Source organism: Megalobrama amblycephala, linkage group LG17 (genome assembly GCF_018812025.1).
Source record: "Megalobrama amblycephala isolate DHTTF-2021 linkage group LG17, ASM1881202v1, whole genome shotgun sequence".
NCBI lineage: Eukaryota > Metazoa > Chordata > Actinopteri > Cypriniformes > Xenocyprididae > Megalobrama > Megalobrama amblycephala.
In genome coordinates, this window is record NC_063060.1 from 29,329,945 (window position 1) to 29,354,181 (window position 24,237).

Below are 24,237 nucleotides of genomic sequence, written 5' to 3' on the forward strand. Positions count from 1 at the left end.
TCAGTAGTAATCTGTCATTTTCTAAACTGTATCAGACACTGTTTTGTAAAGCACTGGTAATGGTTAATATAGCGTGTCTAATGAGCACCGTAAATTACATATTATTCAGCCACCAGTGGCTGAGCAGAACTTCATCCAGGCAATCAGAATTCTATACTATTTACTCCTTGGCAGAAAATAATATTTCCTAGTGAAATCAAAGGATATTTTCCCTTAAAATCTTAGGAAATTGGGATCCAAGCTCAAGAGTTGTTGCAAATAAAGTTTTGAATTTAGGTTGCACAGTGGAATAATTCTGAAATGGCCTGCAGTCTGTGCCATGTTATTTTGGCAGTGCAGTGAAGTGGTAAAGATGCCTCAGTCTTTCTGGAATGAGTCACTGTCTGTCAACTCCCTTAGAGTCAAGAACAATAATATGTATGATCTTACTGTATTAACTTTGACAACTGTCACGAATCAAACCACATGAAAAGTATATATTGTGATATATATCATTATTGTAAAGAACAATTTCTTATAGTGTTATATAAAACTTTTGTCATATTGCCAGTCCCTTGTCGTGCATGCTTCAAAAGCTCTAACTGATTTCGGAAAAATATACTAGTATACTACACTTAGTATTTTTGTATATAAAGATATGGCAGAAAAGTATGAATTTTATGCTAGCATGCTGTTCATAAATATGTGTAAACAGGTGTTAAAACAACTGTTTTAATTGTTTAAATATTTAAATATTATTAATAAATACTGAAATAAATGTAGTATCTTGGTTCATTAAAATTTACTGCCTGGATTTTGGATCAACAGGGCTAGGGTAATTCTGGTACTAGTATTTCAAATGTAATATAAAATACCATAGTACACTTAGGATTATAGTACTTTACATGTGCTTTAATATTTTAGTAACTTAATTTGACATTACTACAAAGCAAACATTTTAAAAATGCATTGAAGTGTGTTAAGAAATAGTGATGAAAGTGTACTCTAAGTACACTTAAAGGGTTAGTTCACCCAAAAGTGAAAATTCTGTCATTAATTACTCAGCTTCATGTCGTTCCACACAAGTAAGACCTTCGTTTATCTTCGGAACACAAATTAAGATATTTTTGATGAAATCTGAGAGCTTTCTGATCTCCCATAGAAAGCATCGCAATTACCACTTTCAAGGCCCAGAAAGGTAGTAAAGACATTGTTAAAATAGTCCATGTGACCAAAGTAGTTCAACCTTAATTTTATGAAACGACGAGAATATTTTTGTGCACAAATCTATGGGGTATTTTGAGCTGAAACTTCACAGACACATTCAGGAGACACCTTAGACTTATATTACATCTTGTGAAAAAGCATTCTTGGGCACCTTTAATATTGTAATATCTGCAAGTACAAATTTGGAGTACACTACAAGTTTATGGCACTTCTTTTTTCACAAGGGTAATCTGATCATTCATGTGTGTGTAGGCCGGACAGAGGCTGAGCTGAAGAACTTTAGTCCTCATTACAGAAGGCAAAGCTGTGTTGCCTTCTTTTGCCATCTGAAGGATGAGGTGGAGCAGCACAGAGCAGGACAGGCCCAGCTCCTCAAACAGAAGGTAAATTTTATATTGACAACATCAACTAATGTGGTGATTTTATTGCACTCTCACTTACTGTACAGTGTCAGTGTTATCTGATTTATGATGTTGCAGAGTCTAACTCTCACTGATTCTAGTATGTTTCACTTCCAGGAACCTCCGCAGGCCTCAGAAGTCCTGTACAAGGACAGCATGCTTTACTTTGATGACAACAGAAAGTGGAGAGAGCGATTTGTTGTAGTCCGTGCTGACTATAGCCTAGAGCTACATGATAGCCAGGAGGTCTGTAAATGTTATCTTTGATCATTATCATGTAAAATCCACTTGTTATGATAGAACATGCTCATGATTCTGTTATATTTTATGCATCTAGTCTTATACAAAGGGAACCCCTGCACGCCACAAACTCCTGCCAACAGGAGGCGCTGTATTGACCTCAGAGGAAAAATACACTGCCATCGTAGACAAGGCCTTTCCCGATCTTAATGGTGAGTGTTTGTCTAGTTTCACATTCTGATTTCTTTCTTCCTGTTGGAATGAGTGTTTGGCTGCAACCATTATTTTGAATAAGTAATTACTTTGTGACCGCTAAAAAAGTACATTCTATATAGTATGAATGTGTATAGTATGAATGTAATCTGGACGTACTACACACTGTTGGAGGTTTGGGTGGATGATTTCCAGCCCAAAAGCTCACAAAAACCCGCCTACTCCAACAAAAAACTTAACAAGCCCAAAACTTTAACTTTCAAAATAACGTGATAGAATTTTATTCATCACTTTTATACATCAATTTAGATGTTTGAAAACCACCAAACTGACCCCAAACCAGACAAAATATTGTCCACCCACCCAAACCAATTTTTACCCGCACAATCAAATTCAAAACCGCCCAATCTGGCAACACTAGTACTACATTCTGTACCAGCATCAGTTGTGTCACTTCACTGCCATTCACAAATCCTCTCTTGTGGCCTCATGGGATAATAAATTGTCCATCGTACGCACACTTCAGAATCTCGCCAGAAGAAGTAGGTCATCCGGGGTACCTTCTGAGTACTGTGAATTCGGACATACTTCTTTTGTCACATATTTTTTCGCCTACTATATAGTAGAGAAGTATGCAATTTCAGATGCAGCCTTTGTGTGTTGTTCAGGTTCTAAGGAAGAGCCCTCTGTTCCTGTGGTGGCAGTTCCCGGTCCGCTTCCTGTGTACCTGAGACTGCCTTACAGACGAGACTCGTACTTCTGTTTCCAGCAGGAGGAGAAGCGGGCCCGCTTTGTCTCAATCCTGAACGACTGCGTTCGTCATCAGAACCAAGGTAACAGATCAGTTCTCACTCTGTCTCAGAGTGTACTTTTTTTTTTTAATGTTGTTTGTGGTATATTTGATTAAATTCATAACTTAGACCCACTGGGAAATATTTAATTCCTACATAATTTCTAGTTTACTCAATTTGAAAGTACTTCTTGAGGTCATTCTGACTAATTTTCTGTACACCCACCCAAAATCAAGCCTCAACACTTGCTATATTACAGTAGTGAGGCTGATCAGAGGATACCTCAAGCTGCTCTGCTCTCTCATCAGTTTACTAGTGTTTTTCTGTGGTGGTCATGGTGATACACTAATAATATCCAGAATTGCAAAGCTCTCTTCCTGCATACTTGTCGCTTAGCGGTTACACGGCCTCTGCAGTGCATGAAACTGTGTGCAATAATGTTCTACTTCATCACACATACAACTGAAAAAAAAAAAAAAAAACTCTTCACACCTTCATGCTTTACGTACTGGGTAAGAGGAGAGTTAACCACCAACACAAAATAAAATAATACTGTTGTAAAGATTATTTTTATGTTACACATAACTTTTTTTTTCACTTTTGTTGTCTGTTATCGTAAGCTGTAAGTTTCAATTAGAAAAGAGTTAAGGGTCAAATCTCAAACCCTTATTATGCAAAATAATAATAATAGTTATGATATCTTAGATAGATAGCAAAGCAGCACTAATGATTGTGGATGTTAGCAGTGTTGGGAAAGCTACTACAAAACTGTAACTTGCCAACAGGTTTGCCAGGTCTGTGCAACAAACAAAAAATAGCTCAATGCGATATTCTCCATTGGGTGGCCGAATTCTCCACTGAATTTACATCTGTGGGGTGTTTTGGGGGCTCCGAAATTGTATGTACGGGGGTGGACATCAATCAGTGGAATTTTTTTACCCACGGCAACAACTTAAAAGTAGCCCAAAACTGTGGACTTGGCAACACTGCTTGCCAAGCTAGCTACTTATAATGTAAAGTAGTTAAACTATATCCATACTAACCTTACAAAAAGAAGTATACTTAAAGTTAATTTTATAAAGTAAACTTAAGTATAGTTCAATCATATTTTCCAAGTATACTTTATGTAGTATAATAAAATTAATGTACTAGTAGTATATTTGTAAGTGTCTTATTTTAATACTACTGGGACTAAACTGGCCCACTTTTTAGTTTATAGAAGTATACTTTTAAGTGTACTTTAAGTGTAACAGTAGTAAACTTTAAATACACAACTAGTTTTTATTGCAGCTACTGTGAACTAGGGATGTCCAGATCCGATCACGTGATCGGAAATCGGGCCCGATCACGTGGTTTCAGACTCGATCGGAATCGGACGTTACCTCCCGATCAGGACTCGGATATATATGTATTATGTGCAACGGTTCTCAGTAAAAAATCGAACCCTACGGTTCTCCACTTACGGTTAGGTACGCACTTGCACCGCGGTCCATCTCGAATGACGACGCATCTATTGGTTAATATGGTTTGTTTAAAATAGCAACGTGGAAAACAGACAGAGTTCAGAGAATGTATGTTTCAGTCGATGGATGCGCAAAACGTTACAACAACGATAATCAGAAAGCGTGGACAAAACAGTCACTCTTTGTAAACTGTTAACTGCGAGTGCCGTATGCTCTAATGTCCTGTCATTTACGCCGTCATCACCCTGGTGTTGATAGCGCGCGAGCGCAGGTGAGACCTGAACAGCACACGTTGCTGTCTGTGTTTAAACTAACTCATTTAAGCCTTGCTGATTTAAACCTTCAAGAACAAGACGCGAAAGAGAACTCGCACGCGCTGTGAGAAGATTTGTGTGCGCTCATCCGAAGCGCGCACACGCTTATTTCAGTCAGCGCGCAAATACTGAGTTCTCTTTCAAGTCTTGCGCTTCAGCGGACAAATTCATACAAAAATTATGTCAACATGCCCGTCTTAGCGAGTATCCTAGCAAACATAGTCGGTTATGTCTTAAGTGAACGTATAACAGTCGAGAAAGACAGCGCATGTGTAACAGTATATGTACTGGATCGTGCATGTCTTATAGGGAAAAAAAACTATTCCTGCTGCCTGTTTTTAATGTTAAATCAAACAACAAATAACAAAGAAATCACTCGCTGCTCTTGACTGAATAGTTTTTGTAACTTCAATAATGATTCATCTTTATTTATTTTATACAGTAAAGATAATATGCAGTGATATTTTATATTTGATTACTTTATCCATTTTCTGTACGTGAAAACGATTGTTAGATTCCTGAAAAACCTGAAAAGCACTGTTCCTGGATCTGTTTTTTTCGCTCTTCTTTATTCTTTTTCATGTATTATAGAAGTATCGGATCGGGACTCGGTATCGGTAGATACTCAAAATCAAATGACTCGGACTCGAACTCGAGGGCAAAAAAACGTGATCGGGACATCCCTACTGTGAACTATAATATAATCGAACTTATAAGGTATACCTTAGTTTACCAGCTGTATACTTCTAGCCCACTTTTTAGTTTATAAAAGTTTTTTACACTTTGAAGTATACTCTTACTTTTCTTAAGTATATCTTGGTCAAAGGTATAAGTGTTGGCCTAATATACTTAGACTTTCCTGTATACTTGTCAATAAGGCAAGCCAAGTGTACATAAGTAAAACTTTAAGTATATCTCTGATAATTACATAAAAGTTGTCCGAATTTATATTCAGTTACACTTCATTTTAAGGTGATGTAGTTACATTGTACTTACTCAAATAAGTACTATAAATTAACTACATGTACTTACTATAATGTTAAGGTTAGGGTTTGTTTTAGTGCTAGTTACTTGTAAGTATGCATAATTTACTGTTATTACTAATGTAAGTACATGTAGTAATGTTTAAGTACAGTCAAACCAAAATTTATTCAGACACCTTGAACATTTCATTCATTAATATAGTTTATTCACTATAGTTTTAGAAAAAATGGTAATAAAATATGACAAGATCTCAGAGTTAAACTGTGTCAGAAAAAAATAATCTTAATTATGTCAGATAACACTTAAGCAAAACATGGTCAGGTCAAAGTGTCTGAATCATTTTTGGTTCCAAATTTTACTGGTGGTCCACTGAATGAATAATTTTTGGGTATAATATGTCACAGTTTACTTTATTTTGCTATCCTCACTTACATAAATGAACTATAGTATCCTGCACCCACTAGTAAAAATATATCAAAAATATCAAACATGTCTGAATAATTTTTGGTTTGACTGTATGTCACCTTAATACGGAAGAGGATTAGGGCCAATCAATAATAAAAAAATAAAACCATCTCGAGATTAAAGTTGTTGAATTTCGAGAAAAAAGTTGAAATAAAATGTTGAGAATAAACTAATTAAATTACAAGAAAAAAGACGTTAAATTATGAGAACAAATTCGTTTTTTCTTGTATTTTAATGAGTTTATTCTCAACATTTTATCTCGACTTTTTTCTCGAAAATTAACATTTTTCTCATAATTTAACGAATTTGTTCTCGTAATTTAACAACTTTTTTCTCATAATTTAATGACTTTATGAGAAAAAATGACTTTATTCTCAACATTTTATTTCGACTTTTTTCTCGAAATTTAACGAGTTTTTTCTCGAAATGTAACAACTTTAATCTCGAGATGGTTTTATTTTTTTATTATTGCTTGGCCCTAATCCTCTTCCGTACCTTAATATAAAGTGTTACCAGATAATCTATATAATTTTAGTTTAGTTTAAAAGAAGTGTACTAATAGCACACTTGAAAAAAACTCTTTTTTGTTAGTTTTTATTATTAAGGTAAAAAAACTACAAAAAGTATTTAAGAGGACAATATCTTTTATGTTACTAATAATTTATATAATTTAAAGCTACTTGGTTATTAAACCGTAAGGGTTTTGATTGAATCTTGATTATGGTTATGATTATGGTAACGGATGAATGTACTCTAAATACAGCTAAAAAGTTAATGAAACTGAATCGAAAAAGTAAGGAAGAGCAGCATTCAAATATTTATTTTGAGAATGCACAGGGACTTCTGCACAGAAGCTCAAATCAGTGTCATTTCTTTTTGAACTGGTTCATTTACATTAACAATCCAAATGAACCGACTCACTAAAACGAATCGTCTTCCCAATGCTACTTATGTGTTTAAGGTGAGTGTGTTATTATTACCTCATCTAAGTCCACAATACAGTGTGTCATTAAAAGTAGCAATGTAGCATTTTGTCGCGCTGCTTGGTAAAATAGCTTATTAATGGCTTTTTTGAAAAAAGGTAAGCTAAGTAAAATGTAGTTGCATTAGTGGTATTGCAGGACTTAATTAGCTACTCCTTAACAGTAAAAGTGACATTGTTTATCCCTTATTTAACATTACAAGTCATTTATGATGGGTTTCTCAGTTTTCTCTTTTCAGCATCATACTTGGTAATTCCAAGCTATTTTTGTGTCTTGGTCTTTTTCCCTTTCGTTTTCATAAACCAGAAAAGAGAAGTTTCTGAGAAGCGCTCACATGATTCTTCATTACACAATCAATTTATCTGACAAAACTATTCTCTTCTCTCTATTATGTGCAGATTATCTGAAGACTATGGCATGTGAAGTGCAGGCTTTCCTCAAGGCCATTCACTTCTACAGGCAGGAGAAGGGCCACTATGAATCATGGGATATGCTGATGGGCCGTGACTGTGAGGTGGGCCTCCTGGTCTCCATATTACTCACAACTATGTTTTGAATGAGTTTCCAGAAAAGCAGATTCCACTTCTTTTGAATGAATCAGATGAGTCATGGTTCTTTTTTGATGTAGTGGCCACAGAGATGAACAAATAGTCTGACTTAGGTGGACGTCATAGTGTGGTCAGCAGACTGGTGCAGTCAGAGGCGGGAGAGTGTGGACAGAGGGTCTGGTCAGGGATTTATGAGTGTCATGCTGTTAACATCCCATTTGTGGATCATTGGTCATTTCATGCTTGACTGAAATTTTTAAATGTGTGCCTACAAGAACATGTAAATATGATAGATTTATTAATATCTATTTAATTTAATAAATTTATATTTAAAATGTTACATTTAAGTATTTACATTTACATTAAGTTATTTAATAAGTAGAAACTACAGAGGGCCATGGTGAATATATTTCAGTACTAGGCACACCTCTTCTCAATACGTCACATGATTTGAGGTACTGGACCATTCACATTTGTAGAACAAATCTAATAGTGATACGTGCCTTAGAGGACACAACAAATTATTCATATATTGTCCCTCGTGCCAAAATTCCTCTTGTAATCTCCTGTTGTCTTGAGATCACAACAGGGTCTTTCACAGGATGTCCCGTAGCCACTCAAGGAAACACCTCTGCCTTCCTCTAACTATTGTTGGGTCCCATTTTGAACCCTAATTTGGTGGACAAGGTGTTGTTGTGTATGAGAACCGAAAACAGACATGATAAATAGGCTATTTTAGCAATCAGTCACTATCACAAAACAAATCCTGAGAAGGTGATCAGGACCTCTACTTTTCAAATAAATAAACAAATGAAATATTGTAAACTAAATCATTATATTACATTACATTACCATAACTTCTACCATTTAGTTTTTAAAGACATTAATACTTTTATTCAGCGAGGTCACATTAAATTGATCAAACGTGACAGTAAAGACATTTATAATGTTATAAAAGGTTTCTTTTTCAAATTAATTCTGTTCTTTTGAACTTTCTGTTCATCAAAAAAAAAAAAAGAGTTTCCATAAAAATAATTAGCAGCACAACATTGATAATGATTCTGTCTGTTGTGGACTGATTCATTGCTGTGACATTACACCAGTGATTCAACACTTTTACTGTTCCTCCATGAGTCAATGCCATGTGGATATTTTTTCGTCTGTGACTCGGTCCGGTATCATTACAACTCTCATTCTACCACGGGCTTCCGTAGTGACTCGCTCTGCATCTCTGCAGGTGCTGGCTAACCTGGTGATGGAGGAGCTGCTGCCCTCGCTGCAGACGGAGCTGTTGCCCAAGCTGAAGGGAAAGAAGCCAGAGAGGAAGAGGGTGTGGTTTGTGGTCAGTGAGATCAGCATGCCCCTCACATCTATTCTTAGATCTTTGACACACTATGTGTTGAATGTCACAGTCAGGCAACATTTTGGCTGGTCCATTCTGAATATATAAATCCATTGTTTTTCTGGCCTCCACACCACCCAAAACAATAAATGTTTTATACCATGAAACATAATTCTCTTTCACAGATTGTACCAGTTAGATGAGGTCACTGCTCTATAAAAGGACTTTTTTTTTGCCATTGGGCAACATGTAGACAAAGGCAGCTCTATGTTCATAATGAAGTGGGATTATGGTGGCCACATTTAGGATGTTACTGTTTTTGATTTTTTTTCCTTTGGTGGTTAGACAGTGGAAGCAACCTATGAGCTTGTCCATGAACAACTGCGAGAAGGATTGGAGAGTTTGAAAAATGAGTGCAGAGATGCTACCAAACAGCAGGAGGCACTCATCCGCTCTGACATGGACCAAATCATCAACTCACAAACATTCCTGGAAACTAAATTGCAAGGTATGGACAGATATCGGTCCTATATACAATGTTCAGTTCCCTTACATTTTGTGTTTTTTTACACTACCGTTCAAAAGTTTGAGGTCAGTAAGATATTTTTTAAAAGATTAAAGGTGCGGTAAGTAGATTTTAAACAATGCTGTTGGACATTGTTGATATTTGAAATCAGCCCAAACAAACCCACCCCTCTCTTCATTGCTCCGCCTCCAAAACTCACACTCCAATCTAGGGCTGTCAAACGATTAATCGTGATTAATCACATACAAAATAAAAGTTTGAGTTTGCCTAATATATGTGTGAGTACTGTGTGTAATTATTATGTATATATAAATACAAACACATTCATGTATATATTTGAGAAATATTTACAAGTATATGTATTTATTTATATTTTATATAACTTATATATAAATAAAAATATTTTGTTCATAAATAAGATATTTCTCTTAACTATATACATTAATTTGTTTGTATTTATATATACATAATAATTACACACAGTACTCACACATATATTATGCAAACTCAAACTTTTATTTTGTATGCGATTAATCACGATTAATCGTTTGACAGCCCTACTCCAATCCTAACCACCCTGCTCCGAGTTGGTCTGGAACACTGGCTCGAGCACTTCTGGCAAGCGAGGCGAGTGCACTAACAACGATGCTAAACACCGGATTCTCTAGCGGTCGTGAGTGTGCAGTGGTTTAAAGGTCCCGTTCTTCGTGATCCCATGTTTCAAACTTTAGTTAGTGTGTAATGTTGTTGTTAGAGTATAAATAAAATCTGTAAAATTTTAAAGCTCAAAGTTCAATGCCAAGCGAGATATTTTATTTAACAGAAGTCGCCTACATCGAACGGCCAGTTTGGACTACATCCCTCTACTTCCTTCTGTAATGACGTCACTAAAACAGTTTTTTGACTAACCTCCGCCCACAGGAATACACAAGAGTTGCGTTTGTAGAGTGTGTTTGTCGCCATGTCGTCGAAACGCTGTTATTTTCATCCCGCAGTCCAATCACCGGGTCTGATTCCGGCTCAAATTGATAGGGTAAAATTAAAGACATGTTTACAATAACACTGAGCGCGTGCATCTCCACGTTATGGTAAGAGGCGTGACTTTTCCGGGCAAGGTTCGCTAAGCTGCTGTCGAATCACAACACAGGAGCCGCTGGCACAATCAGAACTCGTTACGTATTTCTGAAGGAGGGACTTCATAGAACAAGAAAGTCATCAGCCCGTTTTTATGACAGTGGAAACAGCGGTATACAGATAAGTATATTATGTGAAAAATACTGTGTTTTTCTACACGCGAAACATGAACACATGTTATATTGCACACTATAAACACAATCAAAGCTTCAAAAAAACACGAAAAACGGGACCTTTAACTATCTGGCCACTGTTACACATGCAATGCGAGTGGATGTCTGTTCATCACAGCTGACGTGCTACAAAATGCTTCATGAAAAATAAAGCGCAGTTGATGAACGAACAAGGAAGCACAAAAAATTAACGTACAGTACACAAGAGTAAATACAAACACGTGTTCACTGTTAGTCGTAAGCAGCACAGCAGCTCCAGACATTCAAAACTGTGTTACTCACATGTGAAGCGGAATCAAAGCAGCACCCGCATCTGTTTTCAGGCCTTCCCGCTTAGCTTTCTCCAGCGCTGGAAAGCTTTTCTAATATAAATGCGGGTCCTAAAGCACTTGCCCAGTCATAAAACTTAATTCCAGTGAAATTCTTTTGAGCTCTTTTGTATTGTGTCCCATCTCTCGTTCTGCAGTTTTTTTTTGTTTTTTTAAAATTTTCAAATCTCTCTCTTGCTTGTTCTGTCTCCTTGACCGCCATACGCCCCCTAATGCTGATTGGTTACACGTTTGTTGTTGGTGTCGGCCCGGCTAACTTCCAAACAGTGTTTTTGAACAGTCCACCTTTAATACTTTTATTCAACAAGGAGGCATAAAATTGATCAGAAGTGACCGTAAAGACATTTATAAAAATTCTATTTCAAATAAATGCTGTTCTTTTGAACTTTGTATTTGAAAAAATACATCATGGTTTCCATAAAAATATTAAGCAGCACAACTGTTTTTAACATTAATAATAATGAGAAATGTTTCTTAAGCAGCAAATCAGTATGCTGAAAACTGGAGTAATGATGCTGAAAATTCATCTTTGCCATCACAGGAATGAATGACCATTTAAAACAGATTAAATCAGAACAATAATAAATGCAGTCTTGGTAAGCATAAAAGACTTCTTTCAATACATTAAAAAAAAATCTTAGTAACCCAAAACTTTTGAACGGTAGTATATACAGCTATGGAAAAAATTAAGAGACCACTCCAAGTTCAGAAATCAATGTTAAGTGGTCTCTTAATTTTTCCATAGCTGTATACAGTATAGAATAATGTAGCATTATTAAAAAAAAAATCCTTCATAACACAAAAATCATATTAACCTATTGTATTTCAAGAGCACACCATAGGTGGAATAATAATTGTTTCTTTAATATTTAATAATGTTAGTGAATCATTTTCTCCTTTATGTGCTACTATTTCTTTTTGCTATCATGAATAATGTGTTTAAAGCAAAATAATAATTAGTTACTACATTACAGTTGTGTTTAATGAGTTACATTTTTGCCAAAATACTGTGTATCAGCTAATGACTAATTTTCATTACATACTACAGCCTTTCAATTTAGTCATACAATTTCCTAGTTCAGAGTGTCTATTTACACTAAGTGCTAATAGCGTCCCTTGTTGGCAAACACTAGACCCGCCCACCAAAGTCTGATTGGGCCACTCAAGTTTTAAAAAAGACACATAGAATTCAATGTCTTTAGTGGCACAGCAGTAGCATGTAAGGCTCACAGACTTCTCTTAATGCAATTGACGTGGGTTCGAATCCGCCTTTTGCTGAGCTCACATTTATTTTCAATAAAAATGAAAATAATGCTCAAAAAATGGAAATAAACTGCGAATGAGTGTTTAATAATATTAAAAGTGTTTATTGGGTAGGGTTTGGGGAAGGTGTAGGAAGTGTTTTTATTCTCCCAATAAGGCAGCATCCATTTAATAACTGTAATAGTTATAATCATTTGCACTCTATGATATTATTGCATCTTGTTAATGTACAAAAATACTGAGGTGCAAATAGTATCTGCCAATATAAAGTAGATAGCATCTATTTACTCTTATTGCAAACAACTGATACTTTTACATGGTGTAAACAGAATCTATCACTATTTTCACTTGGTGTAAATAGCATATCGCTAAAAAAATGCTGCTATTGTCAGTCTAGCATCTACAGCTATTTGCAATTAGTGTAAATAGCATCTATCACTAAGAAAATATGCTATTTTCGCTTAGTGCAAATAGCCGCTGCCTTCATAGTTTTGCAATTGCCCCAGACCTCATAACTATAATAAAATCTTGTTTAATAGCTACCAGTGAATGTGTAAGCAAATGGCCACCTTCAACCAGAGTATTGACTTATATTATGTTAAGATAATCAGGTTACCCAACGCTTAATAAATGAAATATGACCATATTTTGATGAATGTATCTGAATATTTGTATGCATGTAAATGCAGTCAGCGACACAAACCAAATCCATCTTCATGCTGTACGGCACCTTTTGACTTACTTTCTGTTTGTGTTAAGCTTTAGTATCAGAGCCAGCCATGAAATACTGTTCAGAGAGTGTGGCCCCATACCTGACCTCTATCCTGGAGGAGCTGATGGGTCCGGTCAGCGCAGGCTTCCAGGCCGTGAGGCTGCTGTTGGAAGACGAGCTGACCCGAGTCTGCAAGGATTTCCCTCAGGGGGGAGTCACAGAGGAACTTCAGACCGTAAGAGAGTGCAGAACATTTAGAAATATGTGGCAATACAGCTTTCTGGCATTCAAGTTCTTAAAATGAATATTTATCTGCTGATTTCAACATTTCCTGGCCAAAGCTATTGCACAACACTTGAAGCAAATCAGGTCAGTTTTTCCTCTGAGAGGAGAGTGAAGTGTTAGACAGCAGAGCTGACATGATTAGTTCATGCTGGAATAACGATCATCTGAAGTCATAAACACACTCAGACTCCCTCGAGTTCTCATGAGTCATGCCTGTCCGTTTGAAGGCTCTGCAGCAGGTGGGTCGTGACCGGATGGAGGACTGTTACCAGCATGTGAATGTCCTGAAAGAACAGCTCCAGGAACTCCGCAACCGCTTCAAGTTCTCCAACTCGACTCGAGTAGTTCACTGCACCCAGAATCAAATGCAGCAGGTGCGTTTCCATGCTCTTGGTGGGGCTTTTAGATGTTTTATGTTCGTGTAATGAAATAGTTAATCTGGCCTTCTGACTCAAGTAGAATTGCAAGTATAAATCTTTTCAAGTCTTTTTCAGACCTCAGTAGTGGATATAAACTACTGGAATCATATTTGTCATATAGACTGCTCCACCAAAAATGAAGTCAATGGAGAGCATTGCCTCATCTTGTCATGAACTTTGGTTCCCCCTACAGGTCAAAGGAATATAAATGAACTGTGGCATGGCTGTTGATTTGTTCCACTCTTTTTAGTTGATGGAGAATGCGGTGTACACTTTTGAGCTCCTGCTTCAGTCTGCCTTAAAAGATAAACCAGACAAACAGGCCTCGGTCATGGAGAAAGCCAAGCTACGTGTCCTCAAGGTTGGTTTTGAGCACGTTTACATATGAGTGTGTTCATGAGCAAGGCAGTAGTACACCATCTTATTAGAAGAATTGTAATATATGACAATCATTATGGAAACTTTTGTTTTGCCTTTAGCAATTTGACTATGACAGCAGCACAGTAAGGAAGAAGATATTCCAGGAGGCCCTGGTTGACATCACCCTGCCAGCCATCAAGAGAAACCTGGCCCCCGCCTGCAAAACTGTACGCACTATTCATCCCTTAAGAAGTTTGCAAAAAAATGATATTGTTCTGATTATGATATTATCAGAGGATGATATTGTTCTGTTTATTCTAAGCATGCGCTGCAGTTTTGTCATCTGCCTCTTTAAATGTTTGAGCTCTTTAAAATCTGCTGGATTCTGATTGGCTGTCATTGTTTTTACCATTCATCAGCTTGGAAAAAATTCTGAAATTGATTAGCCCTAACTAACTGCTAGTTGGTTAAAGGGTTAGTTCACCCAAAAATGAAAATAATGTAATTTATTACTCACCCTCATGTCGTTCCACACCCGTAAGACCTTCATTCATCTTCAGAACACAAATTAAGATATTTTTGATAAAATCCGATGGCTCAGTGAGGCCTGCATTCAAAGCAATGACATTTCCTCTCTCAAGATCCATAAAGGTACTAAAAACATATTTAAATCAGTTCATGCGAATTCAGTAGTTCTACCTTAATATTATCAAGTGACGAGAATACTTTTTGTGCGCCAAAAAAACCCCCCAAATAGCGACTTTTCAACAATATAGTGATGGGCCGATTTAAAAACACTGCTTCAGAGCTTTACAAATCAAATCAGTGACACGGATCTCCTATCAAACGGCTAAACTGCTGAAATCACACTCCGAGTCACTGATTCGATTTGTAAATCTCAGAAGCAGTGTTTTGAAATATATTGTTGAAAAGTCGTTATTTTGTTTTTTTGGCGCACAAAAAGTATTCTCGTCACTTTATAATATTAAGGTAGAACCACTGAACTCACATGAACTGTAATAAATATGTTTTTAGTACCTTTATGGATCTTGAGAGAGGAAATGTCATTGCTGTGAAAGCAGGCCTCACTGAGCCATCGGATTTAATCAAAAATATCTTAATATGTGTTCCGAAGACGAATGAAGGCCTTACGGGTGTAGGACGACATGAGGGTGAGTAATAAATAACATTATTTTCATTTTTTGGTGATCTAACCCTTTAACATAATGGCTGTTTATGCAACTGGCCCCAGTTCTTGGTTCCCAACCCTAATGATGTCCTGGATGACTGAGAATACTCACAGATAGTGATATGTGTTTGTGTCAATTAATGCACTTAGTAATGGGCCTGTACAGAATCATGATTTTGTTTGATATTAGGCTCCTGCTCAAATACAGGGGTGATTAGCGTTTTGTTGACTGAATTTTTTTCTCTTTTTTTGGCAGGAGCTTCAGAATTTTGAACAATTCGTCTTTGCAGATTACACAAACTTTGTTCAAGTGGAGAATATCTACGAGAACTTACTACTCAACCTTTTGAATAACGAAGTTAACAAAGGTAAACTGTTTTAGCTTCTTGTTTTGAGTGTCTAGAGACATATTATTAACTTCAGACTACTCAACATCTACATATTCGTTCCATATGTTTGCTATACAGTGGTGAAGGAGGCAGCCAGCCTGAAGAAGAACAACCTGTTTGCGGACAGTACTGACCTGCAGTGCGTTAGTCAAAGCAGCTTGGCCGACAGCCGCACACCGCCCCTCTCTGCCCCTTCTAGCCCACCCCCAGTGCTGTCCTCTGTGGCTCTCTCTCAGAAGGCAGAGCAAAAGATCTCCTCCCCATCAGGAGGAACCGTCAGTGAAGACACCCACCAGACACATGATACTTCAGTCATTCCTACAGTGAAGATTACAGTGTCTTCTCCAGAATCTGCAGAACCTACATCACCGTTCAGTGTTGCTGAAAGCCAGCCAGATGTTCCACCAACATTACCTAATAATTCACCTCCCATTCTAGAGGTCACAGAGACTGATGTTTCCTCAACCAAACCTGAAACCATCATATGTGCAGAAGATTCATCTTCTCCACAACCAGAGACACCTTCCAAAGTGAAGGATGATGACGTTACAGAGGGATCTTCTGTTAGTTCAGACCAAGCAGTCTGTCTCAACTCAGCTGCAGGAAGGCCTGTTCCTGTCGCTGATGCTTGTGAAACCCTAAATGTGGAAACAGACGAGCAGAGTAAAGATGCAAGTACTCCACCACAATCTGAAATCAAAGAGGAATGTGTCAATACTGTCCAACCTGACGCTACACTGACAGTCAGTGAAGAAGTTTGCACAGATGTATGTGTTGAAGACACCGATGTGGACGCCAAGCACAGTGTGGATAACGAGGTGTGTGAGGCAGCGCCATCTAGTGATGAGAATAGTAATGAAACGCAAGACAGTCCTGCAGTGGATGCTTCTCCTGCTCTTGACTCTGTTCCTGATGGGCCGGTAGGGGGAGCTGTTGCTTTAACATCAGAGCTGGAGAACCATAACAGCGCTGTAAACACAGATTCATCAGAGGAGACCGCTGACAGTGTGCAGGCTATCAGAAATCTCATAATGGAGGTCATCGAGGTAGAGGACATAGTGAGACCTTGTGATGAAAACCAGCCTTAAAAATGTTTTAATGAAAAATGATCATCAACTATCCAGCTCTGCTAACAAAACCAACTACAGTGTTCTCATGTTTTTTTTAAATTCCATATATATATTTTTTATTTTTTATAGTTACATCAGTTACTATTTTTTATTATTAATCTAATGATTAACATTTAAAGTCTGACTTTTTTGTAAAATACTTTGACTCGCATAGCAACCAAGTGTCTATGTAAACAGACTGTCTTTTTTAACACTTTATCTTGTATCATATTAACAAAAATATGGTTGTTTGTACCTGCACAGTTTTTTTTTTTTATATAATGTTCAATAATTTTAATGTTGGAACATTTTTTTTTTTAAAACAATGTTAGGCTATTAAAATTAAATGACAAAAACTAGAAACTCTAAATTTTTAGATGGTACACAAATGTTTTTAGTGGACTAATTTATTCACATGCTGTGCTGGCCTGTACAGACAACTCTTTCTTTATATTAAATAACAAGGGGGTCATGCTGATCACTAAACAATTATTTTTTACCATGCTGTAGATTTTCTGAAAATGAGACACAGTACCTTTGTACATATGATTATCACAGAGTCTGTTAAATAAATTTCCACAAAACAAAATTAGTGCATTGTTTTATTTCTTCTGTTTGCAGTTAAGGACAGTTCACATTAATTTGTCAAACTCCCAGGATCATTATAGCAGCAAAGGCCAAGATGTTACGAGGCACGTTTTGTGTCTGGAAATACAGAGCGGTCCTGAATTCATTGTGATAAATTAAAATAAGACTTAAAAATGAACAGACACATGCTACAGCTCAATCAGAAATGTATGATAATCAAGTAAGAACAGAGGCAGCATTTAGCACCTTACTTATAGTGTTGTAAGACTCTTTTCACAGCAATGAATCCTGGACATGGTTAGGTAGTTAATTCATAAATATCTCTAAAAGGAATGTCTACTAATATATGCTATCTGACAGACACAGCGTATAGTTTTGTTATAAGACAAGTAGTGCAAGATAGTGAGTGATGCTACATCTTTATGAAGCTGTAAATGCAGTTTATGGTCATTGGGTTAATGAGAACTGGCTATATAATAATCCATTTACTGGCCGAAAGTACATGATAAAATCATGTCAAAATAAAATAGTCAATAACATTTTAGCTGATAATTATTTAAATATGAAGAACAGATTTAATCCAGTTCAGTGATTATACTATTAAAGTGCACTCTCCAAAACCTAAAAAACAAAAATAAAATGTATAAATAAATGAAGACTATTCTGAAGCTAAACTGTAACTTTGTCATTAGTAAGTCAGTTGTTTTGGTGGTATGTGGCGCTTGCAGCACATTATACTTTACCTGTATGTCTCTCAAAAAGTCTTGAACCCAAATTATGCCCAGTGAACTACAGCGCTTTATATCTTTCATAAATAATATGAATACATTGTATAAGATAATGTAAAGCATTACATAATGTAATAAAGCTTTGCAGATGTGTGTACATTCAAAAAGTCAGAAAAAAACAATTTATAACTAAGCATATGAATATAAAATATATATTTTATATTCATATTTGAATGTACGTGAACTACCGATTTGCTTGCTAATTAATCATTTAAAGTTTAAAGCATCACCAAGAATTTTACGGGGTCTCGTCATTAAATCTGCCTTTAAATCCAAGGGTGGGCTCACATTTTGTGGAAGAGACTGGTTGGTTCACAGCGTTTGAGTTTTCAAGGAGATAAAAATCGGCTTGTAGCGAACTGTTACGCAGTGGCTCTATCTGCTGGATCCGTACCCGTGGAAGAACGGCTCATCAGGACGAAAGCCGTAGGCAGTGGCAGGACGTCCTTCGGCTCCATTACTGAGGAAAGAGAATTGAATCAAGTGAGCGTAAACTCTCATGATCATGTTACCTTTAAAGTGTTGCCTCCAAGAGTCACTAGATGGCCTTCTTCCATACACATTATCAGGAGGCGATATCAGGTGTGTATAGAAAGATCAATTTGTTAACGTTATTCTGTATTTGTGTCAGTGCTGTGCTGATGCTACACAATTCATTAAGCTTGAACGTTTTTTTGTCAATTTAAATATATAATATAAATTATTTACTATAACTATAGCATAATATTTTATATATTTTACACTTGCACATAATTTCTATGAAAATTGCTATCTAGCTGGCTTTTAAATTCCAAGAATGACTTTTGATATTGATATTTTGCACTATAAAAATGAAATAAAAGCGGTGTATACAAACTATTATTCCTAAAAAATATTATTATATTTTTGGTAAAAACAAAATGTTTAATTTTTAATAAATATGTATATATATATATATATATATATATATATATATATATACACACACACACATTCTCGCATATATAGATGTTCTTAAAAATATATATATTTTTTAAAAAATGATCTGTTTTTGTGGTGGTAGTGGTCCAAGCACACCAGATACATTTCATAAACACCAATAATGATTCATTGTAACAATTACTTTAAATGAGAAGTGAACAAAGAGAATATAATAAATGAATGTTTTAACAATATAAAGACTTACAATCACAGAACAAGAATCAACCAACAAAACCAAGTCTATGACAATATGAACAACCAGAAATGTAAAAAAAAGTTATTCAAGTATAAAATGAAAACTGCAATCTTTCTGTAAAACATTTACCTGCTGTCCAAGATACTGTAGTACAGTATAGGATGCATATTGTCCCATGAAAGACTTCCAAATGCCAAGATTTCAATTCAATGAGCTCTGCATGTCAATGTAAGCCATACCTCCTACAGTATATGAGCCTCCCATACTGTATACTATTGCCCACCGTCAGTGTACAATACAGGCTACATGTAAAGTGTCAAACCTACAAAATGATTTGTTTTTACAAAATATTTAAGTGTATTAAATATTCAAAATATTCCTAAAACTATTACATTATTCAAGTAAATCTGATGAGATTTGTTTAATAAAACAAAGCAACTAACAAAGAATGAATAAAAACAACAACAGTGATGTTTCATTTTTCGAGAGGCGTGACACGTTCCTGTCGTTCTTGCACCTCAACGAGAATTTTACACTCATTCAGAATGAACAGAGCTAGAAAAGTGCTGCGGTTCTAGAAACAAATTGGCCACTGGCTCTGTCTGCTTGCTTTAAACTAACAGTTTCAGGCCCACGGCCTTTAAAATATGAGCTGTTTGCTTTGCCCCTATGTGCCCACATTACATTGTGTTGTTTTTAGCCTCATATGACCTCCAGTAATCAAATACAGCTAGCTCCTCTTAGCACCCCGACTCTCACACACTCTGCTGTCTAAAATATGTCTTTTTCCTATTGGCCTGCCAGATCTGTCAGGCTGAATTTGAACAGCAGTTAAGAGGGATTCATGCACGGATCAACGCCACCTGTAGGTGCTCTGAGCCTCTGTTTTTGACTCAGACACCTAAATTTTACCTCTTCACTTGGGTTTTCCTTGAAAGCAAGTTATTTATCAAAAAATACAGGCTTCAAGAGCCTGGGATAATCATCTACAGAGGTAGAATTTATAGCTGAGAGTTATCAGGGTTAGTTTTGTGCTTCAACTTGGTATCTTGGTATCATTAATTACAAGAAGATGATAACGCCCAAAAACGACACTATGAACTCAGATAAGAAAATTAATTTGAATTTGTTTGATGATTTATCTCAGTCCTGTGACCGACCCTGCCTATGATCCATAGCGAGCACATTCTTGTCCAATTATGAGGCAGCCTGTCACCTCTTCCTGCATGGGGCTTCAAAACAGGGTAATAAAAGCTGAGTGGGGGTGGGATTGACAGCTCATAGGGAGCCAGGTCGGCCCTGACGTTCTGGGGGGAAACGGCCAAAGGTGCCCGTAAAAAAAGGCCCTTTTAACCAGACATTGTTTCATAGCTCAGAAGAGTGTGTTTGCACAGGAAACGGGTCTCGGCTCTTTTATAAAAGGACGTTTCTCCTCCTTTTTTCCCCAAGTTGTTCTCCAGCCCGCGCTTTGATCTCCCGTTCCTGTCACATCTCCAGTTACATGCCCCTACCTTGGCTGTGTCAAATCAACAGCAGCCCTTTTTTCCCCTTCCTTTGCCTGATTGCGTCTCCACATCCCTGTTTTCCATTTTCCTCCTGCCTTCTCGTCCAAGCTCCCCAAGGCTTTAGGGACACGCAGCGCCACACTGCTTGAATAAAGGCGGATTTGTCAGGCTGATGTGTGCGCACAAAAGACACGCACACAGAACTGGTTTTCCTCCGAGACATCAGAAGCCCATCTGCAGACAGCGTGCCCCGCTCATGCTCAGAGTGACCAGTTTTAGCTTGATTCAGCACCTTGTCTGTCTCTGGGAATCAACAGGGCTCTGGTGATAATTATATTGGTATGTAGGACACAATACAACAATATTGCAAAGCTTACTGTATGGTTATTCAAAATGGTAATATATTGTGATTAGGGCTGTCAAAATTAATGCGTTAATGTATGCAATTTTTAACACATTAAAAATATTTAACGCAATTAACGCAGCATCCATTTTTTTCCTGTCATCCTTTAGCTAGCGTTACATTATATGTCTGTGTGATAGATACACGACTCATGCGAACAGAAAGCCACTTTAGCGCGCCGGCAGCATTGAGTACTCTTTTGCGCTTTAACGGACAAAAACACGAAAAATTATACCAAAATGCCCGTTTTGTTGAGTATTCTCGTAAGCAGTCTTAATGAGTTAAATAAAGTCTTAAATGAACATAAAGAGTGAAGAAATGGGATGCGCGTCAAATCCACATCATGTGCATCAGGTATTAAAGTGACAGTAGCCTAATAAACCTGCTGCAGTCTGTCATTAATCTTAATCAAACAACAAAAGAAAAAGAGAAAATCAATCACTGCTCTTGATTGAATGACTTTTATAGCTTTAATAAAAGTGTATATAATTTATGCAGTGAAGACTGTAACGTTTCAGATAATTTTATTTAATTTCTGTATATTTCCTACCTGTTAGATCAAATATTTAAAATATACTGTCTTTATGTTGTTTTTTTACACTAATTTGGAGATTAAATGTGAAATTATGACAATATTAAAAACTTTAATGTTAGGTGTGATTACTCGTGATCAGGGCTTGACATTAACACCCGCCAACCCGCCAAATGCGGGTAAATTTCAGCTGTGGCGGGTAAGACAGCCACTCCCACTAGCCACTTCGGCGGGTTGAATATAATTTCAGTTTACAGCCAAATGATCGTCGAAGATCGTCGTAGCACAAAATTACAATCCAATCACACAATTCGTTATTTATGTGCAGTTAGTGAAGGAGGGATAGGCGGAATTGCGCTGAATGACACACAACAGAAGCGCTCTCTCGCGTGCGCTCTCTCTCTGTTGCGCGCGCGATCAGTTCTCCTCGCGCCTTAATAGTCAAATACACGTGCACAGATGTCTAAATGTCCATCGTGTGGAGTACCTCGCGTGAATACAGTCGGTTATGGCTTAAGTGGACGTAAGCAGGTGGGTAATAACTGAATATGCGTCAGTTACGTCCATGCAATTAAATAGGCCTACCTGTCTGTCATTAATGTTAATCAAACAACAAAAGATGTTAAATAAATGTAGGCTAGGCTATATGTTAAATAAACCTACTGTATCTGAAAAAAGATTATTTTTAATGTACTATTGTTTTTATAATTTGCTTCTTTGTTCTTTTATATAGCCTAACACAAATAACTTATCAAATTTCTCATATTAGCCCATGCTCATATTGTCTACCTCTTGCCCACCTGTACATACCAGCTGATATACAATGTAGTCTTGATTTGGGTGGTCAATCTGCATTCAAAAGTTTGAAAGGGTTTTAAATCAAGTAAAATGACTCAAAATAAAGTAATTTAAGCATAACAAAGTCAACTTTAATCATATAAAATGTAATTTACCAACATTAAAATTGTGGCCAGTGAAAATGCTGAGTGGCTAGTAACTTTGGAAAACCACTAGCCACAGTGGCTGGTGAGCAAAAAAGTTAATGTCAAGCCCTGCTCGTGATTAATCAGAAAAAATGTGTGATTAACTAGTCGATTGACAGCACTAATTGTGATCTTTTACTCACTTGTTTCTCTTTCATCTGCATTGGATTTTGGTACTTTGAACAATGAGCAAAAAAAGAAGGAAAAAAAGCAGTGTATATTATGTATATATATTATATATAAACTTTAAAAGTGTATATAATACATACACTCTACAGTTTTATTTATTATTTGATGCTTTTATCCAAAGCAACATAAATTGCATTCACCTCTTTTTTCTTTAAATCAGTTAATGTATTTCCTGGGAGATATATTGGAGTTTTCAATTTTTACTTTCAATTTTGATTCATTTAATGCATACTTGCTGAATAAAAGTATTAGTTTTTCAAAAAAAAAAAAAAAAAAAAAACACCTTACCCCAAACTTGATCAGTATATTTGTAACAAAAAAAAAATTATTTTTTATTTTGATGATAATTATTAAATTCTGCCATATAGTATGAAGAATGCAAATGACTGTAGTTAAGAAAACTATCTAGATTTCATTTATATAAAAATAAAAACCTGTAAATTTTCAATACCGCTGTACTATTTTTGTACCATACAACACTACATGGGAATCAAGATGGACCACATGAGTGAATCAAATACATGTCTCAGGTTGGCCCGTGAAGTCAAACCACTCCAATAGGCCTGCGTTCACACACATCGTTTCACAAGCGTCTTAAGTAAAGACTGAGACTCTATTTGATTATTATGGTAACCTCTGTCACTCAGAGCTGCCCACTCAAATTAAACCATTCATCCCAGGACCCTAATGTTGCCCCCCACCCCTCGGTGTATATTTGAAATGTATCACTTTACAAAGAGCCGCCAGAGAACTTGCCCCTCCATCTGGATCCCCGCCTCTATCCTCACCCACATGACAGCGCGGCGGCACTCAGCGCCCCAGCCGTCAGTCCGCAAAGTGCCCAAATCCCCACCCAGCCAAAACAAACAGGCCAACGAGCAGCACATTCTCCATACAAAGCACACAGCGCATATTAAACATGTCCAGTGAAAGCAATCGTATCAAGTATGCACTATCAGGGCAAGTTTAGACTACAAGAGTAAGCATGCACTATATCAGAGCTGCATATCAAACACAAGTGGCAGATCCATTTCCTCACGGATCAGCTCTTTGGCAGCCTGAGATAGTCAATGTGAGCACTGGAGTGGATGGAGAGGTGAAATGTTATTTCATCTGTACGCATGTGTGTCTGTGTTTGTAGAGGAATGTAGACAATATATTTGGCTGCATGGGACTTAAAAGGCATGTTTATTTTTGGGCCATAGAGTGCCACTGACAGAGAGGAAGGCAGAGTAATATTACTTGGTACTTTTTT

The 24,237-nt window shown here is 36.7% G+C and overlaps 2 protein-coding genes across 2 annotated transcripts in view; one reads left to right on the forward strand and one right to left on the reverse strand.

Annotated features, from left to right (window-relative positions):
• niban1b (niban apoptosis regulator 1b) overlaps positions 1–17,427 on the forward strand; it is a 34,497-nt gene extending 17,070 nt beyond the window's left edge. Inside the window, exons 2-14 of the mRNA XM_048164677.1 lie at positions 1,459–1,589; positions 1,725–1,853; positions 1,945–2,059; positions 2,729–2,893; positions 7,459–7,574; positions 8,846–8,950; positions 9,296–9,458; positions 13,135–13,322; positions 13,600–13,746; positions 14,042–14,152; positions 14,271–14,378; positions 15,597–15,708; positions 15,808–17,427. Coding sequence (XP_048020634.1) covers positions 1,459–1,589; positions 1,725–1,853; positions 1,945–2,059; positions 2,729–2,893; positions 7,459–7,574; positions 8,846–8,950; positions 9,296–9,458; positions 13,135–13,322; positions 13,600–13,746; positions 14,042–14,152; positions 14,271–14,378; positions 15,597–15,708; positions 15,808–16,817 — 2,600 coding nt within the window. The 3' untranslated portion in view covers positions 16,818–17,427. The remainder of the gene's footprint in view (positions 1–1,458; positions 1,590–1,724; positions 1,854–1,944; positions 2,060–2,728; positions 2,894–7,458; positions 7,575–8,845; positions 8,951–9,295; positions 9,459–13,134; positions 13,323–13,599; positions 13,747–14,041; positions 14,153–14,270; positions 14,379–15,596; positions 15,709–15,807) is intronic.
• kifap3b (kinesin-associated protein 3b) overlaps positions 17,428–24,237 on the reverse strand; it is a 38,544-nt gene continuing 31,734 nt past the window's right edge. The window contains exon 20 of the mRNA XM_048164678.1: positions 17,428–18,674. Within this exon, the coding sequence (XP_048020635.1) occupies positions 18,590–18,674 (85 nt within the window). The 3' untranslated portion in view covers positions 17,428–18,589. The remainder of the gene's footprint in view (positions 18,675–24,237) is intronic.